Source organism: Mustela nivalis (assembly GCF_964662115.1).
Source record: "Mustela nivalis genome assembly, chromosome: 18".
In the NCBI taxonomy this organism is placed as follows: Eukaryota; Metazoa; Chordata; class Mammalia; order Carnivora; family Mustelidae; genus Mustela; species Mustela nivalis.
The window spans coordinates 47687374-47711239 of record NC_139037.1 but is presented as its reverse complement, the minus strand read 5'-3'; the positions used below and the strand labels follow the sequence as shown (position 1 = coordinate 47711239).

At 44.2% G+C, this 23866-nt stretch overlaps 1 protein-coding gene, 1 long non-coding RNA gene and 1 pseudogene across 5 annotated transcripts in view; 1 reads left to right on the top strand and 2 right to left on the bottom strand.

Annotated features, from left to right (window-relative positions):
* ZNF805 (zinc finger protein 805) overlaps positions 1–14100 on the top strand; it is an 18466-nt gene extending 4366 nt beyond the window's left edge. Inside the window, exons 3-4 of the mRNA XM_082709547.1 lie at positions 1023–1118; positions 9208–14100. Coding sequence (XP_082565673.1) covers positions 1023–1118; positions 9208–10820 — 1709 coding nt within the window. The 3' untranslated portion in view covers positions 10821–14100. The remainder of the gene's footprint in view (positions 1–1022; positions 1119–9207) is intronic.
* The window catches only part of LOC309852652, a 46900-nt gene that overhangs the window by 19723 nt on the left and 3311 nt on the right, over positions 1–23866 (bottom strand). Inside the window, exon 3 of one of the 3 annotated variants that reach the window (XR_014305302.1) lies at positions 20842–23866. This is a non-coding gene — a long non-coding RNA (uncharacterized lncRNA). Of the gene's footprint in view, positions 1–8745; positions 8852–12632 lie in introns of those variants that run through there. The other 2 variants (XR_014305304.1, XR_014305305.1) reach the window with 2 other exon arrangements.
* On the bottom strand, positions 3606–8525 carry LOC309853923 (Y-box-binding protein 1 pseudogene; annotated as a pseudogene). The gene is made up of 2 exons: positions 8497–8525; positions 3606–4684 (listed from the first exon to the last, which is right to left on the bottom strand). The product of its transcript is annotated as a Y-box-binding protein 1 pseudogene (transcript).

Below are 23866 nucleotides of genomic sequence, written 5' to 3'. Positions count from 1 at the left end.
CCATCCTCCACTTGGTCTGAGGCTGCTGGCCACACACAGAGGTGCTTGCTTTTTCCTCCTTAGTGTCATGTTTAGGAGACAAAGGTCTAGAGCCAGATTCCTGATGTTCAGTCCTAGGCTGCTCCTTAAAAACTGTGGCTGCAGACAAGTTACCAAACCTGTCTGTGCTTCGGTGTGCTCGATGGTAAGCTGGGGTGATACATACTTTAGTTTTTACTTCCTGGACTGTAGCCCGGATCAATGGGTCACTTGTGAACAGGATTCAGAACAGTACGTGGTGTGACCAGCTCATGTGCAGGTTAGCAGCTGAAAATCTCACTGCCAGTTCTGTTTCTCTCATCGTGATCGTTATCATCCTTTTGCCTGGACTCCGCACATCTGGAACGATGGTGTGCAGCTTTGTGGTCAAACAGTATAGAGAGCAGGTATGGCTAGAGCCGGGTTTCCATTTTGGCTCAGCCAGTCACCAGCTCTGTGCTCTTTGGCACATCCCATTATCTGCCTGAGCCTTGGTTTCTTCATCTACAAAGTGGTGCTGATTGCAGCGTGTACTTGCCAAGGATGCCGGGAGGAAGTCCTACGACAGAATCCTCGTTTTGTCTGTGGTGTATAGAAAGAAGAGTACAAAACTGTGCTTAGGGTCTAGAAGAAGAGCTAGATCATTGAAGCCAAATGCCTAGTTTTGAATAAATACATCAATATTTTAAATGTGTAAATTGTAATTCATTTCAATTTTGAAATGCTATAAGGCATTTGTTTGACACAGTCCTTTATGATTTTGTTTATTTATGATTACAGTTTGTATTTATACTATGATATTTATGACTCTATTGGTTTTTTACTTTCCATGAGGAAGAAAACTGCCCGGCAGCATGGCATGCCTTCCGCTCCCAGGTTTGCAAGGTAGCATTCTGTGTGCATGGGAGCTGGTTTTATTCCAAGGTCTTGTTTACAGACTAGATGGAGGGATTTTCTTTCTTTTCACACAAACCCTAGCATCTTCTTTCTTTCTCTGTGAACAGGGTGTCCTGTTCCTAGACCTGAGCTGATCTACCAGCTGGAGCACGGGCAGGAGCTGTGGATGCTAAAGGGACACCTGTCTCAGAGCGCTGATGCAGGTATGAGCCAAGGTGTGGGCAGGTGGGGGACCCTCCAGGCTTGAGACCAGCAGGAGACCGCTGGCCCTGGTTCCCTGGGGAAGCTTCTTGTTCTGGCTTCTCTGCTGCTTTGGATGCCACGGAGCCCTTTGACCCGAAGTCAGCATTCTTGCCAAGGGTCCCAGAAGGTCGCTGACTCCTCCCACCTCCCAAGTTTCAGGGAATGGTCCTGCCACCCAAGCAGGTTAGAGACTGGAGACAGCCTCCGAGAGTTCTTCACACCCCCAACCCCTTCCCCCCCGGCCCCACATCCAGCCATGCCTATGTCCCATGCATTTTACATCTTCTTCATCTCCCGAATCCATCACTTGCACCGCCTCCCTCAGACCAGTCCCCTGGCTCAGTGCACGCTCCCATTGTCTTTTCTCTGGGGGTTGCTGCTAGCCTCGTAACCGGCCTCTGCATCTGCTGGGCCTCTGGTCAACTCTGTTCTGCACGAGTTACCTCAGGGGCTCGGACTCGCTTCCAGGGCTTCCCACTGCCCCAGCCATGATGTCTCAGCGGGTCTTGGCGTTGAAAGTCAGGCCCGCCTCCTCCATTGCTTGATCCTCAACCCTACCGCACTCGTTCAGGCTCCGGGATCTGCAGCTTCCCCTACCATCGAGCGGGAGAGGTCTTGCCCTTGGCCCTGGCCAGTTCTGAGTCAAGAGTCTAGAGCACACCTTTGCAGGAAACTGTTTTCTTCATTCATATTCTGCTTGTTGTGTAATGTGACTTCACTTTTTTTCGACTCTCCATACAAATGGGCTCAAATCCTCACAGTTGAAGAAAAGTAGTAAGAAAGTTCCTGTCTCTCGGCGTGTTCACCCACTCTGCGCTCCGTTACTCACACGTTCTGACTCTCATAGGCGCTGCTTCCAGGAGCAGTCCTGTGTCGGTCATCTTGCATGAGATGGTGGTGTCTCTGATGTCTCCTGGGGTGACATGTTGGATTATAGGCCATGCAGGCTCGCCTGCTCACTGGCTAACGGCCATGGTGTTCTGAAGAACACGTACCAGTTCACACTTGCCCCAGGACCGCATGGAGGTTCCTTTTGGCCCATGCTTTGCCCGGGACTTGGTACTGTAGGGCTCCTCGGTCGCTGACAGTACTCTGCCCGGTGTCTGCTACTCTCAGGTATCAGGTCGACGAAACTGTATCTCATGTGGGCTCCACTTGCTTTTCCTTCCTGGAGGACCTTTGGCACCTGCTCATATGATCTCGGTCAGTCTGTATTTTCTCCTTGGAGTGTTGTTTCATGATAAATACCTATTTTTCTATTAACTTGTTTGCATTTTCTTTTTTATTTGTAGGGATTGTATGTATATTCTTGTTGTTATTTTTGTGTGTTAAAATATTCATAGCATAAAACTTAACATTTATCCATTTTTAATTGTACAGTTGAGTGGTACAAAACACATTCATAATCCCGTACACCTGTCTCTACCATCCATCTCCAAAGCTCTTGATTGTGTAAAATTGAAACTCTATACCCATGATACAGTGACCCCCAATCTCTCTGCTCCAGGCCCTGCAACCACAATTTTACTTCTGTGCCTATGATTTTGACTCCTGTAAGTACTTCGTATGAGTGGAATGATGCAGTATTTGTGTGTCTTTGGCACTGGCCAGTTTCACTTAGCATAATGTCCTCAAGTTTCATCTGTGTTATAGCACGTGTCAGAATTTCCTTCCTTCTTAAGGCTTGGTAACACTCCACATAGCACACTTTGTCATCTGTTCATCCCTCAGCGGACACTTGGGTTGCTTCCGTGTTTTACCTATTGTGGAATAAGACTGCTATGAACATGGGTGTACAAGCATCTTTGAGAACCTGATTTTAATTCTTTGGGCATATAACAAAAAATGAAATTGCTGAGTCATCTCTGAATTCCATTTTTAACTTTCTGAGGAGCTTCCTTTCTGTTTCTTCTTCTTCCTTTCTGTAATTGTGCATTCCCACGACAGTGTCCTAGAGCTGGCATTGCTCTACATCCGCCAGTATTTGTTCTTTCTGATTTTTTGATAGCAGTCCTAATAGACATGAGAGGATACCACATTGTAGGTTTCCTTTGCATTTCCCTAATGATAAGTGATGTTGAACACTTTGTGGGTTTTTATTTTATTTTTTTAAGACCTTTGTTAATCGGTGCTTGCCATTTGTTGACTTTTTTGAAAAAATCAAGTTGTAAACTTTTACTACAATTTAAAAATGAGGTTCTTAAAAATCTCAACTTGACCAGATATGAAACAATTTTAAAACCTTTAAAGGTATATTGAGAAAAACGAGGCTTTTTTTTTTTTTTTCTTAAAAAACACGTTTGTCATTTCGAAAAAGAGACATCTTTAGGTAAAAGCAGTAAAAGGCCATACTGCATAGATAATGCAGGTAGTTCTGTTTATCTGGTCAGTGGGCAAAAAGCAAGCACTTAAGGTCTTCAGCTCCATTCTCTTGTTCATTTCTTATTGCTGGAATGTCATCTTCATTTCTTCGTGTTGGGTGACTAACCGGGTGCTGGTAGAGACAGAAAGCAGGGGTTTACTCAGCCCCAGGCTGCTCAGCCTCGGGCGCCCATGAATTCTCAGCGAGTGGACCGGCTGCTTTTGTCTCTGCCGTCTTGCGGTTTAGGGTTTTCTGGGCGTCTGCGTCGGTAACTGAGGTTGCGGTGGTAGTGACGTTGAGGTGGCTGCTGACCCTGGGTCTCATCTCCTTGATTTTCCTTATCTTCCTTGTTGTCATCCTCTCTAGGTTGTCTTTGACGAGGAGGACCCCTGCAGAATCGGGGTCTTCAATCCCGATTCATGTTCTGTCTCACTACCTTGTTCCAGTGCACCCCGGTGTCCGCACCTGCCATTCCTTCTCCCATCCCTTCTCCCTGCTCGGGAGGGTTGGCCTACTGCAATCCGCGCTGTAGGGTCTCCGCAGGAGCAAGGTGGGAACCGTCGCCTGCGGTGTGGTCGGCGCTGTTGGGCCTGGCCTTCGGGAGCACTTTCCGATCCTGCGTCCTTCCCGCACGCTCCCTGCTCTGGTCATTTGGCTGGTGACTGCGTAGAGGACCCTGTGACGCTGAGAGCATGTGTAACGGCTCGGGTCTGTCACGGACTTACTGCCTCACCCTGGACTCCCGGGGGGCCCGCCGCGTTTGCTGTCTCCACACCCTTCTCTCCGTCCGCAACACCTGACTCCACAGTCTCTCCGTCTCCTCCACTGCTAAGGCCCTTCCTGGAGTTCTTCTTCCCTCGGGCAGCCTGTGATGCAGATCCGTCTTCCTTGGTGCCCTTCCTGCTGATGAAACCATGCCCATTTCTTACATTGAACCATTTTACTATTCCCAAACCTTTGTTGTGATGACCTTTTTGTCCCTGCCGGCAGGCGCCGCCGATGTGAGGCCCCCCCGGGCCCCCGCTCCTTGCACTGCTGCGGGTGGTGCAGGCCTTGGTGTGGGCAGCGCGGAGGGCGAGGGCAGCAGGCGGCTGCAGGATTCCGGCCTCACTGCTCCTGGCTGCGGTGAGGGGACTGTGCAAGCTGCGGCCGCAGCAGCTTCTCCTGGGGTGTGAAGGAAACTAGGCCAGCGGAGGCTGTAGGGCTGCTCAGGGCTCTCTGGAGTCCCGTCTTCGCCGGCTCCCAATCGAACTCCAAGATTTTATTTATTTGAGAGAGAGAGTGAGAGGGGAGAAGGTCAGAGGGAGAAGCGGACTCCCTGTGGAGCAGGGAGCCCAATGTGGGACTCGATCCTGATCCTGTGACTCCAGGATCATGACCTGAGCTGAAGGCAGTTGCTCAACCAACTGAGCCACTCAGGCGTTCTCACCTTGCGTTTATTAACCATTTGTATGTCGTCTTTGATGAAATATCTTTTCTTTTTTAAAAGATTTTATTTATTTATTTGACAGACAGAGATCAGTAGACAGAGAGGTAGGCAGAGAGAGAGGGGGAAGCAGGGTCCTCGCTGAGCAGAGAGCCTGATGCGGGGCTTGATCCCAGGACTCTCGGATTCTGATCTGAGCAGAAGGCAGAGGCTTAACCCACTGAGCAACCCAGGCTCCCCTGGATTTTGAATTTTCAAAGGCTTTTCAATGTCCACTGAGATCATTATGGCTATTCCCCTTCATTCTAGTAATGTGTTGTTACATTTATCAGTTTTCTTATGTCAAACCACCCTTGCATTGCAGCAGTAAACCCCACTTGGTCACGGTGTATGATCCTTTCAATATGCTGCAGAATTTGCTGTTATTTTGTTGAGGATTTTTTACATCAATGTTTGTGAGGTATATTAGGCTATAATTTTACTGTAGTGTCTTTAGTTTTGGTATGAGGATATTAATGGCCTTCGTGATTTGAGAAGTGTTTCCTCCTCTTCAATATTTTGGAAAAGTTAGAGGATTCGTGTTCTTCTTTTAAAGCCTTTGGTGGAATTCATAAGTGTAACTATCAGGGCCAAGGTTTTTCTTTGTTGGGAGATATTTTTACTACTAATTCAGTCTCCTTACTAGGTAGATGTCTATTCAGATTTTGTATTTCTTCCTGATTCAGTCTTCATGGTTTTGTGTTTCTAGAAAGTTGTCTGTTTTATCTAGGTTACCCAATTTGTTGGTGTACAGTTGTTCATAATAGTCTCTTATAATCTTATTTTTTTTAATTTCTGCAGAATCAGTAGTAATGTCCCCACTTCCATTTCTGATTTAGTCATTTAAGTATCTTTTTTTTTCTTAGTTCATCTAGCTAAAGGTTGCCAATTTTGTTGATCTTTTCAAAGAACCAAGTTTTTATTATCCTGATTTTTGTTTCTATTTTTCTATTTTCTTTATCATTTCCTTTTAATCTTTACTGTTTCCCTCCTTCCCTTCACTGTGGTTTTAGTGTGTTCTTTTCCTGCATCCTTAAGTTGTCTACTAGTTTGTTGATTTCACATCTCTTTGTTATTTAACATAAGCATTTATAACTATAAATCTCCCTGTTAATGCTGCTTTCATTGCATCCTGTAAGTTTTAATATCTTAAGTTTTCATTTTCAGTAGAAGTGAGTCATATTTTATATGTTATCTTTGTAAATCTGTTGAGACCTAATTTTGGTGTTAACATGATCTATCCTGGAAAATGTTCCATGTTCATTAGTCCTCTATTTCCTTATTTATATTTTGTCTGGTTGTGCTCTCCATTATTGAGAATGAGATATTGGAGTTTCCATCTATTACTATAGGATTGTCTCTCTTTTCCTTCATTGTGTCACTTTTTGTTCCATATATTTTGATGGCCTGTTTTTAAGTACATGTTTACAATTGTTGCAGCTTCTTGCTGTATTAGATCTTTTATTAAAATACAATGTTCTGGGGACGCCTGGGTGGCTCAGTTGGTTGGACGACTGCCTTCGGCTCAGGTCATGATCCCGGAGTCCTGGGATCGAGTCCCGCATCAGGCTCCCAGCTCCATGGGGAGTCTGCTTCGCTCTCTGACCTCCTCGCTCATGCTCTCTCTCACTGTCTCTCTCTCAAATAAATAAATAAAATCTTAAAAAAAAAATAAAATAAAATACAATGTTCTGGGGCGCCTGGGTGGCTCAGTTGGTTAAGTGTCTGCCTTCAACTCAGGTCATGATCCCAGGGTCTTGGGGTCAAGCCCCGCATCAGGCTGCCTACTCAGTGGAGAGCCTGCTTCTTCCTCTCCCACTGTCTGCCACTCTACCAACTTGTGTGCTCTTGCTTGCTCTCTCTCTCTGTCAAGTAAATAAAAAATAAAAATCTTAAAATATAGGGGTACCTGGGTGGCTCAGTGGGTTAAGCCTCTGCCTTCAGCAGACCCTTCAGGGTCGTGATCTCAGGATCCTGGGATCGAGCCCCACATAGGGCTGTCTGCTCAGCGGGGAACCTGCTTCCCCCTCTCTCTCTGCCTGCCTCTCTGCCTACTTGTGATCTCTGTCTGTCAAATAAATAAATAAATAAATAATCTTTAAAAAACAAACAAACAAAATTCTGCTTTACAGCTCAGTTCTCAACTGTTTTGGTTGTTCATGTCACAAAAGTATATTTTTGTATATTGTGTTGCCGCAGACTTAAGACTAATAACTCTTTTAAATTCATTAGTCTTTTGAATTATGTAGAAACTAGATGTGGAATTATAGCCCGAAGTTACAGTAACACTAGCTTTTATTTTTTTATTTTTAAAGATTTTATTCATTTATTTATTTGACAGAGATCACAAGTAGGCAGAGCGGCAGGCAGAGAGAGAGAGAGAGTAGGAAGCAGGCTCACCACTGAGCAGAGAGCCTGATGCGGGGCTCTATCCCAGGACCCTGGGATCATGACCTGAGCCAAAGGCAGATGCTTAACCAGCTGAGCCACCCAGATGCCCCTTAATTTCCCCCTCTTAGAGGACAATTTTGCCATATATAGTATTCTTGTTTGACATTTTTTTTCTTTTACCCTCGAATATATTGACCCACTGTTTTCTGGCCTCCCAGGTTTCTGATGAGAAGTCTGCTTGTAATCTCATTGAGAATTTCTTATATATGACAAGTAGCATCAAGGTTGCTGTCAAGATACTCTGTTTATCCTTGGGTTTCAAAAGTTTGATTGTAAGTTTTATTGGTGTGAATCTTTTAGTTCTTCTTTCTTAGAGTGCACTGATCTTTTTGGATATTTATTGTTGATTTCTTTCATCAAATTTGGGATATTTTCAGCCACTTATTAAAATACTTTCTTTTACCTTTTTCTTTCTGACTAATCCTACAATAACTATATTGGTTCATTTAGTGGTATATCACAAAGTCCATTAGAGTATGTTCACTTTTCTTAAATTTTTTTTTCTTCTGTTCTTTGGACAGAATTTTCATTTCTCTCTCTTTTTTTTTTTTTTTTTTTAAGATTTTCTTTATTTATTTGACAGACAAAGATCACAAGTAGGCAGAAAGGCAGGGGGTGGGAGAAGCAGGCTCCCTGCCAAGCAGAGTCCGATGTGGGACTCAATCCCAGGACTCTGGGATCATGACCCGAGCTGAAGGCAGAGGCTTTAACCCACTGAGCCACCCAGGTGCCCCAAGAATTTTCATTTCCTTTATTTAAGTATGCTGATTCTTTCTTCATCCTACTGAAATCTTCATTTGAATTCTTGCGGTGAATTTTTCATTTCAGTTATTATACTTTTCTTTTTGGTTTCTTTTTAGGTTTCTAGCTCTTTATTGATATTTCCATTTTGTTTATACATAGTCTTCTTGACTATCTCCATATCTTACTTTAGCTCTTTGAGCTTATTTAATGTGGTTGTTGTAAAGTCACGTCCAGTATGTCTGTATCAGGTGTTTTTTAGGAATAGGTTTTGGAGGGGTTCCATACATGACCTACTGTATCCTCAGGGACTTGTTACCTTTCTGGGATTGATGTATAGAAATCCATGCACAAAGTATTGGCAGCCTAGGAATTTCACCTGACTTGAGGGTCAGAGTTATTGACTGTCTTCACATAAGCACAGCTGATTGAATTATTTCCTATGTGACTGTCCAGAGGCCTAGTTGCTATCTTATAGCTCAAAGCACCAACCCTCTGATTGCATGTGGTCAGACATTACCCTCAGTCATCTCTTAAGCATGAACTATCAGGGGCCCAAATGAGTTACTTATTTGCATAAATGTCCAATCTGGAATCGACTGTGTCTCCTCTCTTGCACTTTGTCTTCTAACCCAGCCACTCCCCCAGGTTTCCCTTTCATGGTGTCAACAGTCCTAGGATCAAGAAAGAAAGACATTGTTATCCTGGGATTCAGAGGTAGCAAGACAGAAACACTATTTTCTTTTTTTTTTTTTAAGTTTTATTTATTTATTTGACAGATCACAAGTAGGCAGAGAGAGAGGAGGAAGCAGGCTCCCTGCTGAGCAGAGAACCTGATACGGGGCTCGATCCCAGGACCCTGGGATCATGACCTGAGCCGAAGGCAGAGGCTTTAACCCACTGAGCCACCCAGGCGCCCCCAGAGACACTATTTTCATCTTTGTTTTTTTCTCTTCATTTCACTGAAATGCTCATTTTTTTCTGTGTTGGCATTACCAACGGACCTTTTTATGTATTGGGTTTATTTCAGGTGACAAAGGAAAATCCAAGACCACAGAATCAACCACTAGTGAGCCAGCCCTGTCTGAGGGAGTCTTCCACCAGGAACAACTAACACAAGGAGTTCCAGGGAACTCCCAGGTGGGCCGAACTAAGGATCAGGTTGGGTCACTGCAAATGCAAGAAGGACACTTGAGACCAGAGATAGACCCCCAGAAGGAGAAGCTCCCTGGAAAATCAAGCTCTGAACATGGCAACATAGGAACAGCTAATAATGTGTATTCAGGGATTGTACAGGAGCCTGTCCCTCGGGGAGGTGCTGTCCATGACCATGACTCATATGGGTCAGGTAAAGATCCTGTGATTCAGGAAGAAGAAAATATCTTTAAATGCAATGAATGTGGGAAAGTTTTTAACAAGAAACGCCTCCTTGCTCGACATGAAAGGATTCACTCTGGAGTGAAGCCCTACGAATGTACCGAGTGTGGGAAAACATTTAGTAAAAGCACTTATCTCCTTCAACACCACATGGTCCATACAGGGGAGAAGCCCTATAAGTGCATGGAGTGCGGGAAGGCCTTCAACCGTAAGTCACACCTTACCCAGCACCAGCGGATCCACAGTGGAGAGAAGCCTTACAAGTGCAATGAATGTGGGAAGGCCTTCACTCACCGCTCCACTTTTGTCTTGCATAATAGGAGCCACACTGGAGAAAAGCCCTTTGTGTGCAAAGAATGTGGGAAAGCCTTCCGTGATAGGCCAGGTTTCATCCGTCACTATATCATCCACAGTGGCGAGAATCCCTACGAATGTTTCGAGTGTGGCAAGGTCTTCAAACACAGGTCCTACCTCATGTGGCACCAACAGACTCACACTGGGGAGAAGCCCTATGAGTGCAGTGAGTGTGGGAAAGCCTTCTGTGAGAGTGCGGCCCTCATTCACCACTATGTCATCCACACTGGGGAGAAGCCCTTTGAGTGCCTGGAGTGCGGGAAGGCCTTCAACCACAGGTCGTACCTCAAGAGGCACCAGCGGATCCACACTGGGGAGAAGCCCTATGTGTGTGGCGAGTGTGGAAAGGCCTTCACCCACTGCTCTACTTTCATCTTGCACAAAAGGGCCCACACCGGAGAAAAACCCTTTGAGTGCAAAGAATGTGGGAAAGCCTTCAGCAATCGTGCAGACCTCATTCGACACTTCAGCATCCACACTGGAGAGAAGCCCTATGAGTGCACGGAGTGCGGGAAGGCCTTCAACCGCCGGTCAGGGCTCACAAGGCACCAGCGGATTCACAGTGGAGAGAAGCCCTATGAATGTGTCGAGTGTGGCAAAACCTTCTGCTGGAGTACCAACCTCATCCGACACTCCATCATCCACACCGGAGAGAAGCCCTATGAGTGCAGTGAGTGTGGAAAAGCCTTCAGTCGCAGCTCGTCCCTCACTCAGCATCAGAGGATTCATACTGGGAGAAACCCTGTCCGTGTAACCGAAGTGGGAAGACCCTTCACGAGCGGGCAGTCCTCAGTCAACCTCCAAGAGCTCCTGTTGGGGAAAGACTTCTTGAATGTAACCACTGAGGAAACTTCTTACTCAGAATCTGATCGTTCATACCAAAGAGAACCCCCTCAGTTTCCTTCCCGATGAGAAACCTTCTGTTGTAGGACATCATTTGTCATCTGAGAAGTCAGACGGGAAATTTACCCCATCTGGAGCCATATCCTACATCTGAGAGTTCATCCAGGGAGAGACCCAGTGATTATGTGCACATAGAAAAACCTCCAGCTACATGTTTTTCCTTGTTTTACACCGCAGTAATATCTCAGGAATTTTTTTTCTTTCTTTTTTTTTTTTTTTTTTTTTAAGAAAGAGACATAGAAGAGAAAATGAACTGTAAACACACATTTTCTTTCAGACTTCCTTCCCAAGCCTTTGGCACTTTGTCATGGCATCCTTAGTTTACTTGGCAGGGGGAGGGTTTTGTTTTAAGGATAAAGGATTCAGACTGCTATGTGTCTTGTATATACATTCCTTGCTATCCAGTGTCAAGAGAGTTAATTGAAGGCAGGTTTGGAAACTTCAGGAACATCTTTGTTCTAAAACACTGTCTCTGTTCTTAAGGAGCTTCATCTTTGTGAGAAATACAAAGGCTGGAACCATCAAACACCTTTCTGTTGAGGAGATAAGAACACACATATGAATGGGCACATGTTGCACTGGTTAAAACTGTTTAAGGCTTTGATTTAAAAAAAAAAAAAAAGAAAGAAAGGAAGGAAGAAAGGAAAGAAAAGAAAGAAAGAAAGAAACAAACAAACAAACAAACAAACTTCATGTGGTTTTGAGGAGCTGATACTTGGACTTTTTCTTGGTCCTGTATTATTAGTTTACTTGATGGCTATAATTAGATGGTAAATCTTTGAGTTGTGTAAGATGATTTCTTTCTCTTTATTGTTTTTATTTAAAACTGATTTAGCATTCTTCATTACTTTGAATTTTCACATAAAGTTTTGGAGAAGTTTGTCTATTTTTATGAAAAAAATCTGTTGAATTTTGATAGAAATTGAGTTAAATTTTCAGATCAATTTGTTGAGAATTCGCATCATTATGAACACAGTATGTTCATACTTAACCCAAACTCTGTTTAAGTATCATTTGATTTACTTCATCACTGTTGTATAAATTTCAATGATAGGTCCTGTATGGACTTAATAAGGTTTATATCAAGGTGTTTTTATTCCTTTTATTATAAATGGCATTGATTTTTAAACTTTCCATTTCCACACAAGTTTTAGTAGTATGCAGAAATGTAATTAAAATCTGGATGTTGTTTTGGTATCCTGCACCATTGGTGAACAGTAGCCATTTATTTGTTGTGATAGGATGCTTGGGGTTAGAAAACATAGAAATATCATCCACAATAGAGATAGTTTTATTATCTTCCTACCATATGTATACTTAGTATTTTCTTTTCTTATCTGCTGTACTAGCTAGGATTTCCAATATGATGTTGAACAGTAGTAGTAGTAAGAAAGGATATTCTTGTCTGGTTTCTGATATGAGGGGGAAACATACAATTTTTCATCAAGTATGATGTTAGTATAAGGTTTTCTTTATAGAAATTTCTTAACAAGTTTAGAAAGTTTCCTATATTCCTAATTTGCTGGGGTTTTTTTGTTCTTATTATGAATCGGTGTTCAATTTTATCACACACTTTTTCTCTACCAATTGATATAATCTTGTGGTTTTTTCTTCTGTAGCTTGTTGATAGGATGTATTACATTAATTTGAGTTTTGAATGTGAAATCAACTTTGTGTTTCTTGAAATAAGCCCTACTTGGTTTAGAACATAATTGTTATTCTATTACAGTATTCAGTATACTAGTATGTTGAGGAACTTTTCCTGCAATTTCATTAGTGGTAATGATACATAGATTTTTTTCTTGCACTCATGTTTGTTTGTTTTGTTTTTTTGTCTTTTGTTTCGTACCATCATTGGTTTGGGTCTGTAGGTGATAGTGACCTCCCCAACTATATTGAGAGTAGTCTTATTATGTGGAAGATAGTATATAGAATTGGTTTTATTTTTAATGTTTGGTGGCATTCTCCAGTGAAACATTTATGCCTGGAGATTTTTCTTTGGATGCTTTTAGTTATATATTTATTTTATTTAATATGTATAGAACTGTTCAGAATGTTTAGTATTGGATGAATTTTCATAGTTGTCCATTTTTAGGAATTGTTCCATTTCATCTAAATTTTCTTATTTGTTTCAAGTATTCCTTTATTATATTGTTTATGATGGAAGAATCTCTACTCATATCTCCTGTTAGATTCCTGATATTGGAAACGCATCAACTTTCTTTTTATCTTTGTTCATCTTCTTAGGTATTTATCATTTTTTTTGGATCTTTTTAAAGAAGCAGCACTTTATACCACTGTTTTTTCTCTGTTACCTTTTTGTTCCCGATTTCACTGATATCTGTGTTGGCCTTTATTATATCCGTTCTTCCATCTGCTTTGGCGGTATTTTCCTCTGTAGTTTCTTGGGATGGATGCTTAGATTACTGATTTGAGATTTTTTGCTTTTCTGATGTAAGCATTACGTTCTATAAATTTTCCTTAGAGCACTTTCCTCACAAGTTGTAATACATTTTAACTACATTTTATTTGGTTCTAAAAACTTCTTTATTCAAAACTTCTTCTCTAACCCATAAAGTATTTAGAAGTGTATTGTTTAATATCCTAGTGTTTGGGGTATTCACGCTTTTTGTTAATGACTTCTAGTTTGTTTTATATTTGATCTAGTTGTTTAAATTTGTTGAGGTTTGCTTTATGACCCCAAATATGGTCTGTCTTGATGAATGTTTATAAAGTTGCTTGAAAAGAATGTGTATTCTACTGTCATTGGATGGAATTTATGTAAATGTCCACATGATCTTGTTGGTTGAGGATGTTTTCGGATTTTCTGTATCCTTGCTGATTTTGTTTGGTATTGCCCTCAATAGCTGAGAGGGGGATATTGAAGTCCTGAAGTATGATCGGGAGTTGTCTGTTTCTCCTTTTAAATTCTACCAGTTTTTGCTTTGAGCGTTTCAAAGCTCTGTTGTCAGTGCGCACACATGTAGGATTGCTCTGTCATCTTGGTGTGTTGACTTCTTTATTATTATGTAATGTCTCTTTTTGCCCCTGTAAATTTTCTTTGGAGTATATTTTATCCGATACTAATATAATCACTATTGCATTTTGGGGGTAATATTTTGCAGTTTGGGGTTTATATGGTTCCATAACTTTATTTTCAACCTTACATGTGTGAGTGTCCAGGAATAGCACATACTCAGGTCATGCTTTGTCTTTATCCATTCTGCTGATTTCTTTCTTAAATTGCTGTATTTAGACCATTTAAGATTAAATAATTACTGATATGTTAGGGCTTGAGTTTGCCATTTTATTGTTTGGCCTTTCTTTGTTCCCTGTTTATTTTTGCTCTGTTTTTTAGGGGTTTTTTGTTTGTTTGTTTTACCTTCCTGTGGGTTAACTTTAATTTTTAGAATTTCATTTGCTATAAATGTGTTTCTGAGAATATCTCTTTGTATTTTAGTAGTCATTTTAGGTATTGTTTTATACACATATAATTTATCACAGCCTGTGGCATCAATGCCCTAGTGCTTTGATATGTAGAAACCTGGCTTTTATCCGCCCCTTCACATTCCCCATTCTCCACTATAATTGTGTTATGTATTTCCTCTTTGTGCAGTGAGCATATTGGATGATGTTTTTTGCTTCAACAAGGAATTTTTACAAAACCCATGAGAAGTATAGTCTGCTTACCTCTACTTGTATCCTTTCCATTGTCCTTTTGTCTTGAAGATTTTTTTTTAACATTTCCTTTCTCTTTTGCAAATTCCTACACAGATCTTCCCTCACTTGTGGGGTTACATGTCTGTAAACCTACTGCAAGTTGAAAACACTGTGGTCAGAAATGCATTTAGTACACCAGCCCTCCTGACCATCGTAGCATAAACTCGCCTGGGTTACCTGTCCTCAGAACGCTTACATTCGTTTACAGGTGGGCAGAGTCATCTGATACAAAACCTGTTTTATAACGAAGTGTTGAATATTTCAGGTAGTGTACTGAATACTATACTGAAAGTGAAAAACCATGATTGTGTGGGTACTTATCATTAACATACACAGCTGGACCTAAGGAACATTTGAGTTGGTGAGCTACAGTTAATTTGTGGACAATGGGGTTGCTACAGAGACAGGATCATCCATTTCTCTTTCTCGTGATGAGGCTGAAGAATAGCGGGTAGAGGGCACCAAGGCATCAAGACTCATTGAAGGTTTAAGCCAGCAGAGTTCTTTAGGGGGATACCAAGTTTTGACTGTGCGGTTTGTTTCTTCTTTTCATTGTATGGGTTTTTTAAAGATTTTATTTATTTATTTGACAGACAGAGATCACAAGTAGGCAGAGAGGCAGGCAGAGGCAGTGGGTGGGGAAGCAGGCTCCCTGCTGAGCAGAGAGCCCGATGTGGGGCTCGATCCCAGGACCCTGAGATCATGACCCAAGCCGAAGGCAGAGGCTTCACCCACTGAGCCACCCAGGCGCCCCTCATTACAAGTTTTTGTGTAGCAAGCAGGAGCATCCTGTGTCTGCCCATCAGCTTAGTGAATGTCTTGCGACTGACATCCATCTGTTCCAACATCCCGATGGCACTGCTGATAGCAGTGGAGTCCTCTGTCAGTGTTTGCTGTGACTTTTCTTGGTGCTTCAATGTGACTTCTGCATCAGCTGCTTTTTTCTTTGTCCTTCCAGTTTGATTAGCAGAGTCCCCAGGAGAAAGCTCTTCCGCTCCACGCCAGCAAGCTCAGGAATATCTTCATTGATGTGGCTGTTTGCCAGGCACTAACATCTTGTTACTTAACATTCCTCAACAGCAGAATCTTTGTTACAACCTCTGAATGTGTTCGGGCATAGCTTCTGTGAGGTATTGCTGCGTGACCCCTCGCTCTGTAGTGATATTCTGGAGAGCATTTAGAATGTGAAGATTTTTCTAAAACGGGAGAATTTGGCCAGATTTAGTCACTTCAACACCCTACACAAATGGCATAAATAGTGTGCTTTGAACATAGCTGTGGCACGTTGGTGCATGGATTGAACGAGTGTAGCTCTGTTTGTTGGCAAAGGTACAACATTTACAGCAGGATGCTTGTGCCTGAATTGCTGTGGGTGCCCTGACGCACCCTCTCAGATAAGAAGACTCCTGAATGGGACGATGCCTGCCTCAAATAGTCTCTTGCCTGTGGAATAAAACAGTTTGAAAACCAGCCTTTAACGGTGCTAATGTCATCCAGGTTCTCTTTTTGTAGTGATAACATATGGGAAGCATATACCTGCACACGTTCTTGAATACTCTAGGGCTCTCTGAGTGGTAGAGTAGAAAAGGCTTTCATCTGAACTCTGCAACATTTCCACGCAAAAGCAGCATTATTTGTCTCAGCGCCTTGAATCTTGGCTGACTTGGACTGCTGACAAGTGTATGAATGACCCAGCACACACTCCGAGAACGAGCTTGTTTCATTATCGCTAAATACTCGCTCTGGCACATATTTCTCATTCACAATTATCCCGTGCAGGTCTTCCTTAAAAGCTTCGGCACCTTCGGTGTTGGCACTTTCTGCCTCACTGCCAACCTTCACATGATGAAAATTATGATGCCTTTTGAAGCACCGGAATCCCTTAGGACTTTCTGTAACCATTTGTGTATCTGTAGGATCATCAGCTGCTCTTTTAGGATTCGACTTCTTGCCTTAGCCTGGATTGTCAGTGGGCTAAGCAGCATGTGGTTAGCTTCTGTATTTGGTCATCTGTCCACATGGCAGCAAAATTCCCCATTGCTCATCAGCTGGCCCATCTCTTTTCTTTGTGGTGACAGTGGATTTCATCAACACTGACCATTAATATGGTTGATTGTTGTTTAAGAAAGTCCGAACTGTCACATGTGATAGCCATTACTAGTTCGCCACCTTCATGCCAGGTAATTATCTTGAGTTTCTTCTCAAGAGTAATTGTCCTTCTCTTCTCACCAGAAGGTGGAGCCACAGATGGGTGTTTTGTAGAAATGATGGGATGGGAAACACAAGACATAGTATCCTAAATGCTGGCAACATAGGGCCCTGTAGAGTACCGGTGGGTCACCCTTGGGATTGCAGGGCTGCCTGGGAGATGTGCTTCCCCTAGTGTCACAAGGGAGTATCGCACTGCATACTGCTGGTCTGAGGAAAAATAAGTCAAAATTCAGATTTGGAACTACAGTTTCTGCTGGCTGTGGCTGTTACTGCTGACTATGACTTGCACAGTATCATAAGGCCAAAAAAGTCCTAAAACCGTTCTAAGTCAGGGATCATCTGTAGTCTTTCTTATAGGGAAGGTCTTCTAGTAACAAATGTTTTTGTTTTCCTTCATCTAACGATGTAAGTCTCCTTCATTCTAGTAGGATATTTTTGTGGGATACAGGATGTGGGGTCAGCAATTCTTTCCTTTTAGTACTTGGGAAGCATGTCATTTCCTTCTGTTCTCCTTGGTTTCAGATGAGAAGTCTGCCATTTGACCCATTGTTTTTCTATCTGTAATGCCTCTTTCTGTCAAGCTGTTTTCACTGTGGTTTTTATTGTGTATAGAATTCAGAAGTTTGATTATGATATAACGTGGCATGACATTTGGGGGGTTTATCCTGTTCGGTGTTTGCTTAGCTTTTTGAATATGTTGCCATTTTGGAAGATTTTTAGATATTCTTCAATTATCTTTTTCAGCCCCAGTTTCTCCTCTCTTTCAGTAATGTGAGTGGTAGATCTTCTGTTCTTGTGCCGGAAGGTCTGTGGACTTGTGCTCCCCCCATTCTCTAGTCTGTTTTCTCTTTGTTGCTCAGAAGGATTTAGTTCCATTGATCTCTCTCTGAGCTGAGTCTTTTCTCTCTTGTAGCTAATCTATTGAGCTCACCCAGCGAGTTTTCATTTTGGTTTTTGAATTTTTCAGTTGTGTAGCCTCAAAGGAGAAAGAGGCTCTTCCTCTTCAAGGCTCACTCTTCCTCTTTGTGGTTGGACATGTATCTCCAATCCCTGACTTATCTAAGATGTCTGTTATACCCCCCACTGCTTGGTCTGTAACTTCTCTTAATCCCCTTCTAGCTGCCTCATCCGTACCTGTGTTTAGGTCTCTAGTCTCACCCCCAGGCACTTTCTGCCTCACTGCCAACACCGCGTGGACACACACCCTGTGTCACTGTTCCATCCCCTGTCTGTCGCCACCCCCTCATGTCCCTTCACCCTGCCGACAACTAAACAGTGGTCTCCAGCACCGTCACCTGACTTAAGCAAGTCTCCCAGAGTTCCCTCTTGTCCTCCCACCCTTCTCCACCGCACCCTCCCCCCACACACAGGCTGTGATGGGACCTTTTTCCTGCTGCCTACCTCTTTGACTTGAAAGCACTTTCCTGGTTTCTGTGAGCTCCTGCCCTGCTCCTTCAGAGAAACTATGTCTTTTTCCATCCATTAAACAGTGGTACTTCTCAGTCCGTCTGTTGCCCTTTCTGACTTGGGAGGGGTTCCATGAGTGAGTGAATCCCCCCCTCAAGGTATTTGACGCTCAGTGATCTGCAGAATTCCCCAAGTCCTTGTCTCCAGGTTGAATGTTTGTCTGGTCATCCTTGCACACCTGGGCAGTAATCATACACATGGAGCCTGTCTGCATGTGCCATGTAGTCACGGGCATCCCTCGAGGCAGTGGGCCAGCAGGCGGTGGGCCAGCACAAGAGCAGGCAGACATGGTACGTTACTATGTTTCCGTTATTGTTTTGAATGTTTTCCACACATCAGCTCTTCCTCTTTGCGATAAACTCTATGTGGTAGGTCATGTTATCCCTGTTTTACAGATCAGCAAACTTATCTGTTCAGAGGAACAGAAAGGCTAAGGGATTTACCCAGAGTTGTACATTTAACCAAGTATGAGACTAGGGGTTTGAGGCCAGTTAGGGCAGCTACAGGATTCATGTCCGTGTCCTTTCCTATGTTCCTTCTCATGTGATAGGTCTTTGTTTTCCTGGTCACCATCATTTTTATTAAAGTGGATCAAATTATGGTCATTGAGCTATAATCCCCTTTTGTCTTTGACTGTACACCTTGGCCGTTTCTTTAGGTTGAGTGAGATAAACCAAACTTAACTTTTCAATGGCTGCATAGTCTATTATAATGTTGTAGAAATTTATAGAGAATCTCTGGGTTTCACATGGTATGAGGTTGAAGAGGACTATGGGAGGCATTTGGTTTTACACGTCGTGTTTGAGGTGCCTGAGAAATATCTCAGTGAATCCGTTGTGTTCTGTCTGTTGCCCGAGTTGGATACCTTGCCGCCATTTCTCTTCTGTCTTCCCCGCATCCAGCCAGTGTCTTGTTCTGTTGTCTTTAGCTTTTTATTTTCCTCCGTAGACACTTGGTGTATGTGTGTCTTAGTAAATGGTCACACATGGCAGTGTATTTTTATTACTATGTCCGGGCCCCTCACAGAGTGTTCACGCAACGCTCTGTCTGTAGTTGGCACAGCATGTGGCATGTGTTGACCCCAGAGAGAAACCACAGCAGCGTTTATGGCCACATCTCTAAGACTTGCAAAGCCATGGTGAATGGTGGTGGAGGCACGGGGTATAGCTTGGCGGTGGAGCATTTGACTGAGTAATGAGTGGCGTGTGTTGCAAGTCCTCAAGACTACCGCAGGGTGAATGATGCAGTAGGAAGACTTCGAGGACGCTGCGTACGCAGTAGCTGTGACTGAGTTATTACAGCGGATGGGGTCAGAGCCAAGTCAGCCAAGCAAGGAGGCGGAAGTGCGGAGTTCCTCGGGAGTTCTGAGCGCCCAGGTTCCATCAAGGAGTCAGGACAGCGTCTGTGCAATGTATATAAGAGAAGCACATTCGAAACTCCATGCCATGGGGCACCAGGCTGGCTCAGTCAGCTAAGCCTCTGTCTTCGGCTCAGGTCATGATCCCTGAGTCCTGGGATCAAGCCCCATGTTGGCCTGCCTGCTCAGCAGAGTCTCCTTCTCCCTCTCTCTGCTCTTCACCCTGCTTGAGTCTGCTTCTTCCTCTGCCCCTTACCCAGCTTGTGCTCGCTCTCAAATAAATAAACTTTTGAAGGAAGGAAGGAAAGAAAAACTCCATACCCAGGGTTTTTATTGGGCACTATTTCTCTAAAATATAATAAAAACTTTAGACCTCCAGAAAGATAGCAGGCCACCAGCATAAGCCACATGGTTGACACAAACAATAGGCAAACCGAGCCATTTGTCATTTCTGGGAACTATGGGAAACCTCCTGAAACATAAGATCCCAACTCCAGCCAAAGGCAGATTTTGAAGCTCCAGGGGTAGCAGTCGCAGGCCTGCGACATGAGCTCTTCTTCACAGTGACTTGAATGGTACTAAAAGGTTGAGTCAACAGCCTGCTGCAGTGACAAAGTCCTAGCTTTGAGGCGACAGCTTACATACATATGACCATGGTAACTAAATCAGTGCAGCCACAGATACTCTTCCACCGTAGAGTTGAACTTAATGGGGACGAAGTGTGAGACTGCAGAGCCAGGCTCTTGCCTTTCTTGATATAGATGGAGCTTTAGGTGATTTGATTTGCAAATAGTCCCTCTTTTGCCTTTATTTCCACAAAGACAAAATGGCCAGGTCAATGCTGTTTTTACATCGCACTTATGTCTGTGATTTCTCATTTACTCTGTTCCCGCTGTTGAAACACGTAGCCTTTGGCTCTAAAAGAAGAAAATTAAATATGTGGCCATAATAATTTCTGCATCATTAAATGTGGATAACTTGAGATGAAATAATGTGTTGGGCATGGTCAGGTTGATGGATCCGTCAGAGGGGGTGACTGGGAGGGAGTGGGAGTGTTGGGCTCCAGCTGGGAGGGCCCGCCACAGAGACCACATGCTGGAGGCCTGGGGGAGTCTGGCTCCTGGGAGTAGGTGCAGCTCCCTCCGTGCTCACCCCACGCCCCCCGGCCCACAGATGGCCTTTCCTGTTGCAGTCCTAGATGCGGGGCTGCCTCTGGAAGGCTCAGTGATGTCTTCCTCAGGTCTGGAGTTAACGGCCTGTCAGCTGCTTGCTCACAGGAGCTCACACGTCTCACGAGTGAATGGTCTGAGCTAGGTTGTAAATGGGCAACTGGTTTTTGCCCTCCTCGGAGCAATGGAGAGTCAAGAGCATGGGCCCTCAAGTCAGACTGCTGGGATCTACTTCCTGGCCTTGTTCCTAGCTGCTGGATGGCTTTTTAAAAGTCCCCATTCGGGGCACCTGGGTGGCTCAGTGGGTTAAAGCCTCTGCCTTCGGCTCAGGTCATGATCCCAGGGTCCTGGGATCGAGGCATGCGTCGGGCTCTCTGCTCAGTGGGGAGTTGGCTACCCCCTCTCTCTCTGCCTGTCTCTGCCTACTTGTGATCTCTGTCTGTCAAACAAATAAATAAAATCCTTTTAAAAATAAAAAAATAAAAGTCCCTGTTCATTCTGCTTCTCTCAAATCTCTGCATCTAGCAGCCATTGTCATGGTTAAGTTTTCCCATGTGGGACCTTTCTGCTTTGCAATCTACCACCCCCTCCTGGGTCCAGCCAGGCATCATCCCGCACCTCTGTTTACCTTTCACTCTTCTCCTCCAGTTGATTCTCCACACTGAGCCAGAGATGCAGCTCCCACCTGGTCATGGAGGGCTCACGCCCACCCCGCCCCCTTCCCCTTTTGGGATAAAAACCAAATGCATAACATGGCCCATCCCTGGGGCCCTACCTGGTGTGGGATGTGCCTAATTTACTACCTTCTGTCTTGCACAACTCTGGTCTCTTCACTTCCCGTTTCCCTTTCCCTCACTTTCTCACCTGCTATGGCCTCTTCTGTCCCCACGCTGCTCCCGCTTAGCACGCGCTCAGCCCTCCCCTCTCATCTTAGATGGCACTTCCTCAGACAACCTTTACCCGCACACCCGTCTAGGTCATGACCGTGTGCGCATGTGGTTCTTTGCTCCTGAACCACCTTCGCTTGGTGGTTCGCCAGGAGTCGTCCCTCGACTCAGAACTGCTGCTGTACTCCCAGTTACTGTCTGTGACAACACAAGGACACAGGTCCAGGTCCCCAAACGGAAAAGGCACACAGGGTAAAGAAACTAAGCCCGAGCTTCCAGGCATTCCCTCCCAGTGCAGTCGCACAGGCCCTTGCTTAAGTCTTTCGGCAAACATGTGGGACGACATGTTCTAGTATCGCCAACGAGGGTAAGTCACCATGCTTCAGTGCCCAGGGTTTCTTCCTGAGGCACGTGGTGCCTTGGTAACTGCCCATGGATACTCGGTGGGACCGCAGGAGGCAAAGATAAAGTGTGGCTCAGAGGCTCGGGTGTACAAAACCCTCTGTTTCCTGTGAGCCTCAGTGTTAGCTTAAGTGACCCGGTCAGCCTGAAGCGTGGACCCTGCAGATACAGGCCTGAAGTTCCTCTGGCCATGTTCAAGGACTCAGGTTGTCTTCTCGGAGCTGGCCGGGGGCCAGTCCTTTGTGATCCATAGCATTTGAGTAGGAGAGGATGTTCGGGAATACTTTCCTGCACAGTCCCCCGGGCTGGCCCTTGGCTTGGGCTCTGGGACAGCAGACAGTGATATTTGCCTGAGCATCTCTGTGTAGTAAAGCATTTCCATGAGGACACACTGTAGTATCATTGGAAATCTGCTCACCATGTGAAGGAGGCTGCGCAGGGTGTGGGTAGATTAAAGAACAACAATGCCTACTGTGAGACCATTATATTTGTGTCCTCCGTGCTTCTGCACTAGTTTGGTTAAGTTGTCCCTTCTGGTCAGCTGTTTGCACTTTGTGATAACCCACCTCCCCTGTCACTACCTTCTTTTTACTCAGCGTCCTCACCCATCTGGAATGCAGTCAGAATTTTCTAACAGATCTTCCCCCTCTCATGCCCCTTCCATAATCTAAATTCCATCGAGCACCCAGAGTCATCTTTTTGAAACCTGAATCAAGTGACATCACCAATTTACTTAAAACTTTGCTGTAGCTACTACCCATGTCACAGTGTATTCACTGTATTTTCTTATCTATTCTTGGTGCTCTGTTTTGGGGGCTTCTCCACAGGGAGGCTGCTTTTTCCTGGGAACAGTTCTCAGAGATAGCCAACTACTGATGGGGACTTGCCTTTCACACCTCAATTAGACAATCCAAAGACCCTCATGGGAACCAACCTCTTCTTCCAGGCTCCTCCATTGTAGGAGACAATATTCTGTGCTGATCATCCAGGTCCTGGTATCAGACAAACAGGGACACACCCTCTGTCCTACAGCCTGCCAGTAGTATTCAAAATAGCCAATCCCAAGCTGTCTCCCGTGCCCTGCCTCGCCTTTCCTGTGTTAAATACAAAAGTTCTGGACCATGTTTTTGTCCTCCACTTTTGCCTCCTGACCCATCCTGGTCTTCACATGGCCCTGCCTCCTGTGCCCTGCATGCTGAGCCTAAAGGTCTGTAGGAATAAACATCTCCCTTCATGGTAATCCTCTCCCTCCTGAACATCTGTAAGCGGATAATGAGTCACTGAGCTGCTATCTAAGGGAACAGTGTTTCACCCAGAAAACAGCCAGAGCCATGTGCTAGAGCACTGGGTGCCTCAAGAAGGGCACGAAGGGTAGCATGGCCAGAGCTGCGCCTGCAGGGGTTCACGTGGGACAAGGTGGATCAGAGAAATGGAGCCCTTGTGTCTGCCTTGTAGGCCATCAACAGGAGCTTGGAACGTTTTCTGTATGCTCTAAAATATACCCAGGGGAAAACAAATAAATAAAATGTACCCAGGAATTGGTTGATCTGCTGTTAACTCATTAGAGTTGTCGCAGCCATGTTACTTAGTACTGCAGAACTGCTTCCATTCTGCTCTCCCACTATTTCTCATTTACTCTGATTTTCCCATCTCCACAGCACTCCCTCCTTTCAACCTATATTGCTTAGGGTTTTCATTGTTTTTGTTTTTCAGTCATTGGTGGTTAGGATGAAAGGTGTTCTAGAGCAGGGATGTACTTTCTTGGTATGTATATGTCCCCATTGTTGATTGCAGTTCTTGTCAGCAGGCACTCAGTAAATACTGAATTGACCAAATAAATAT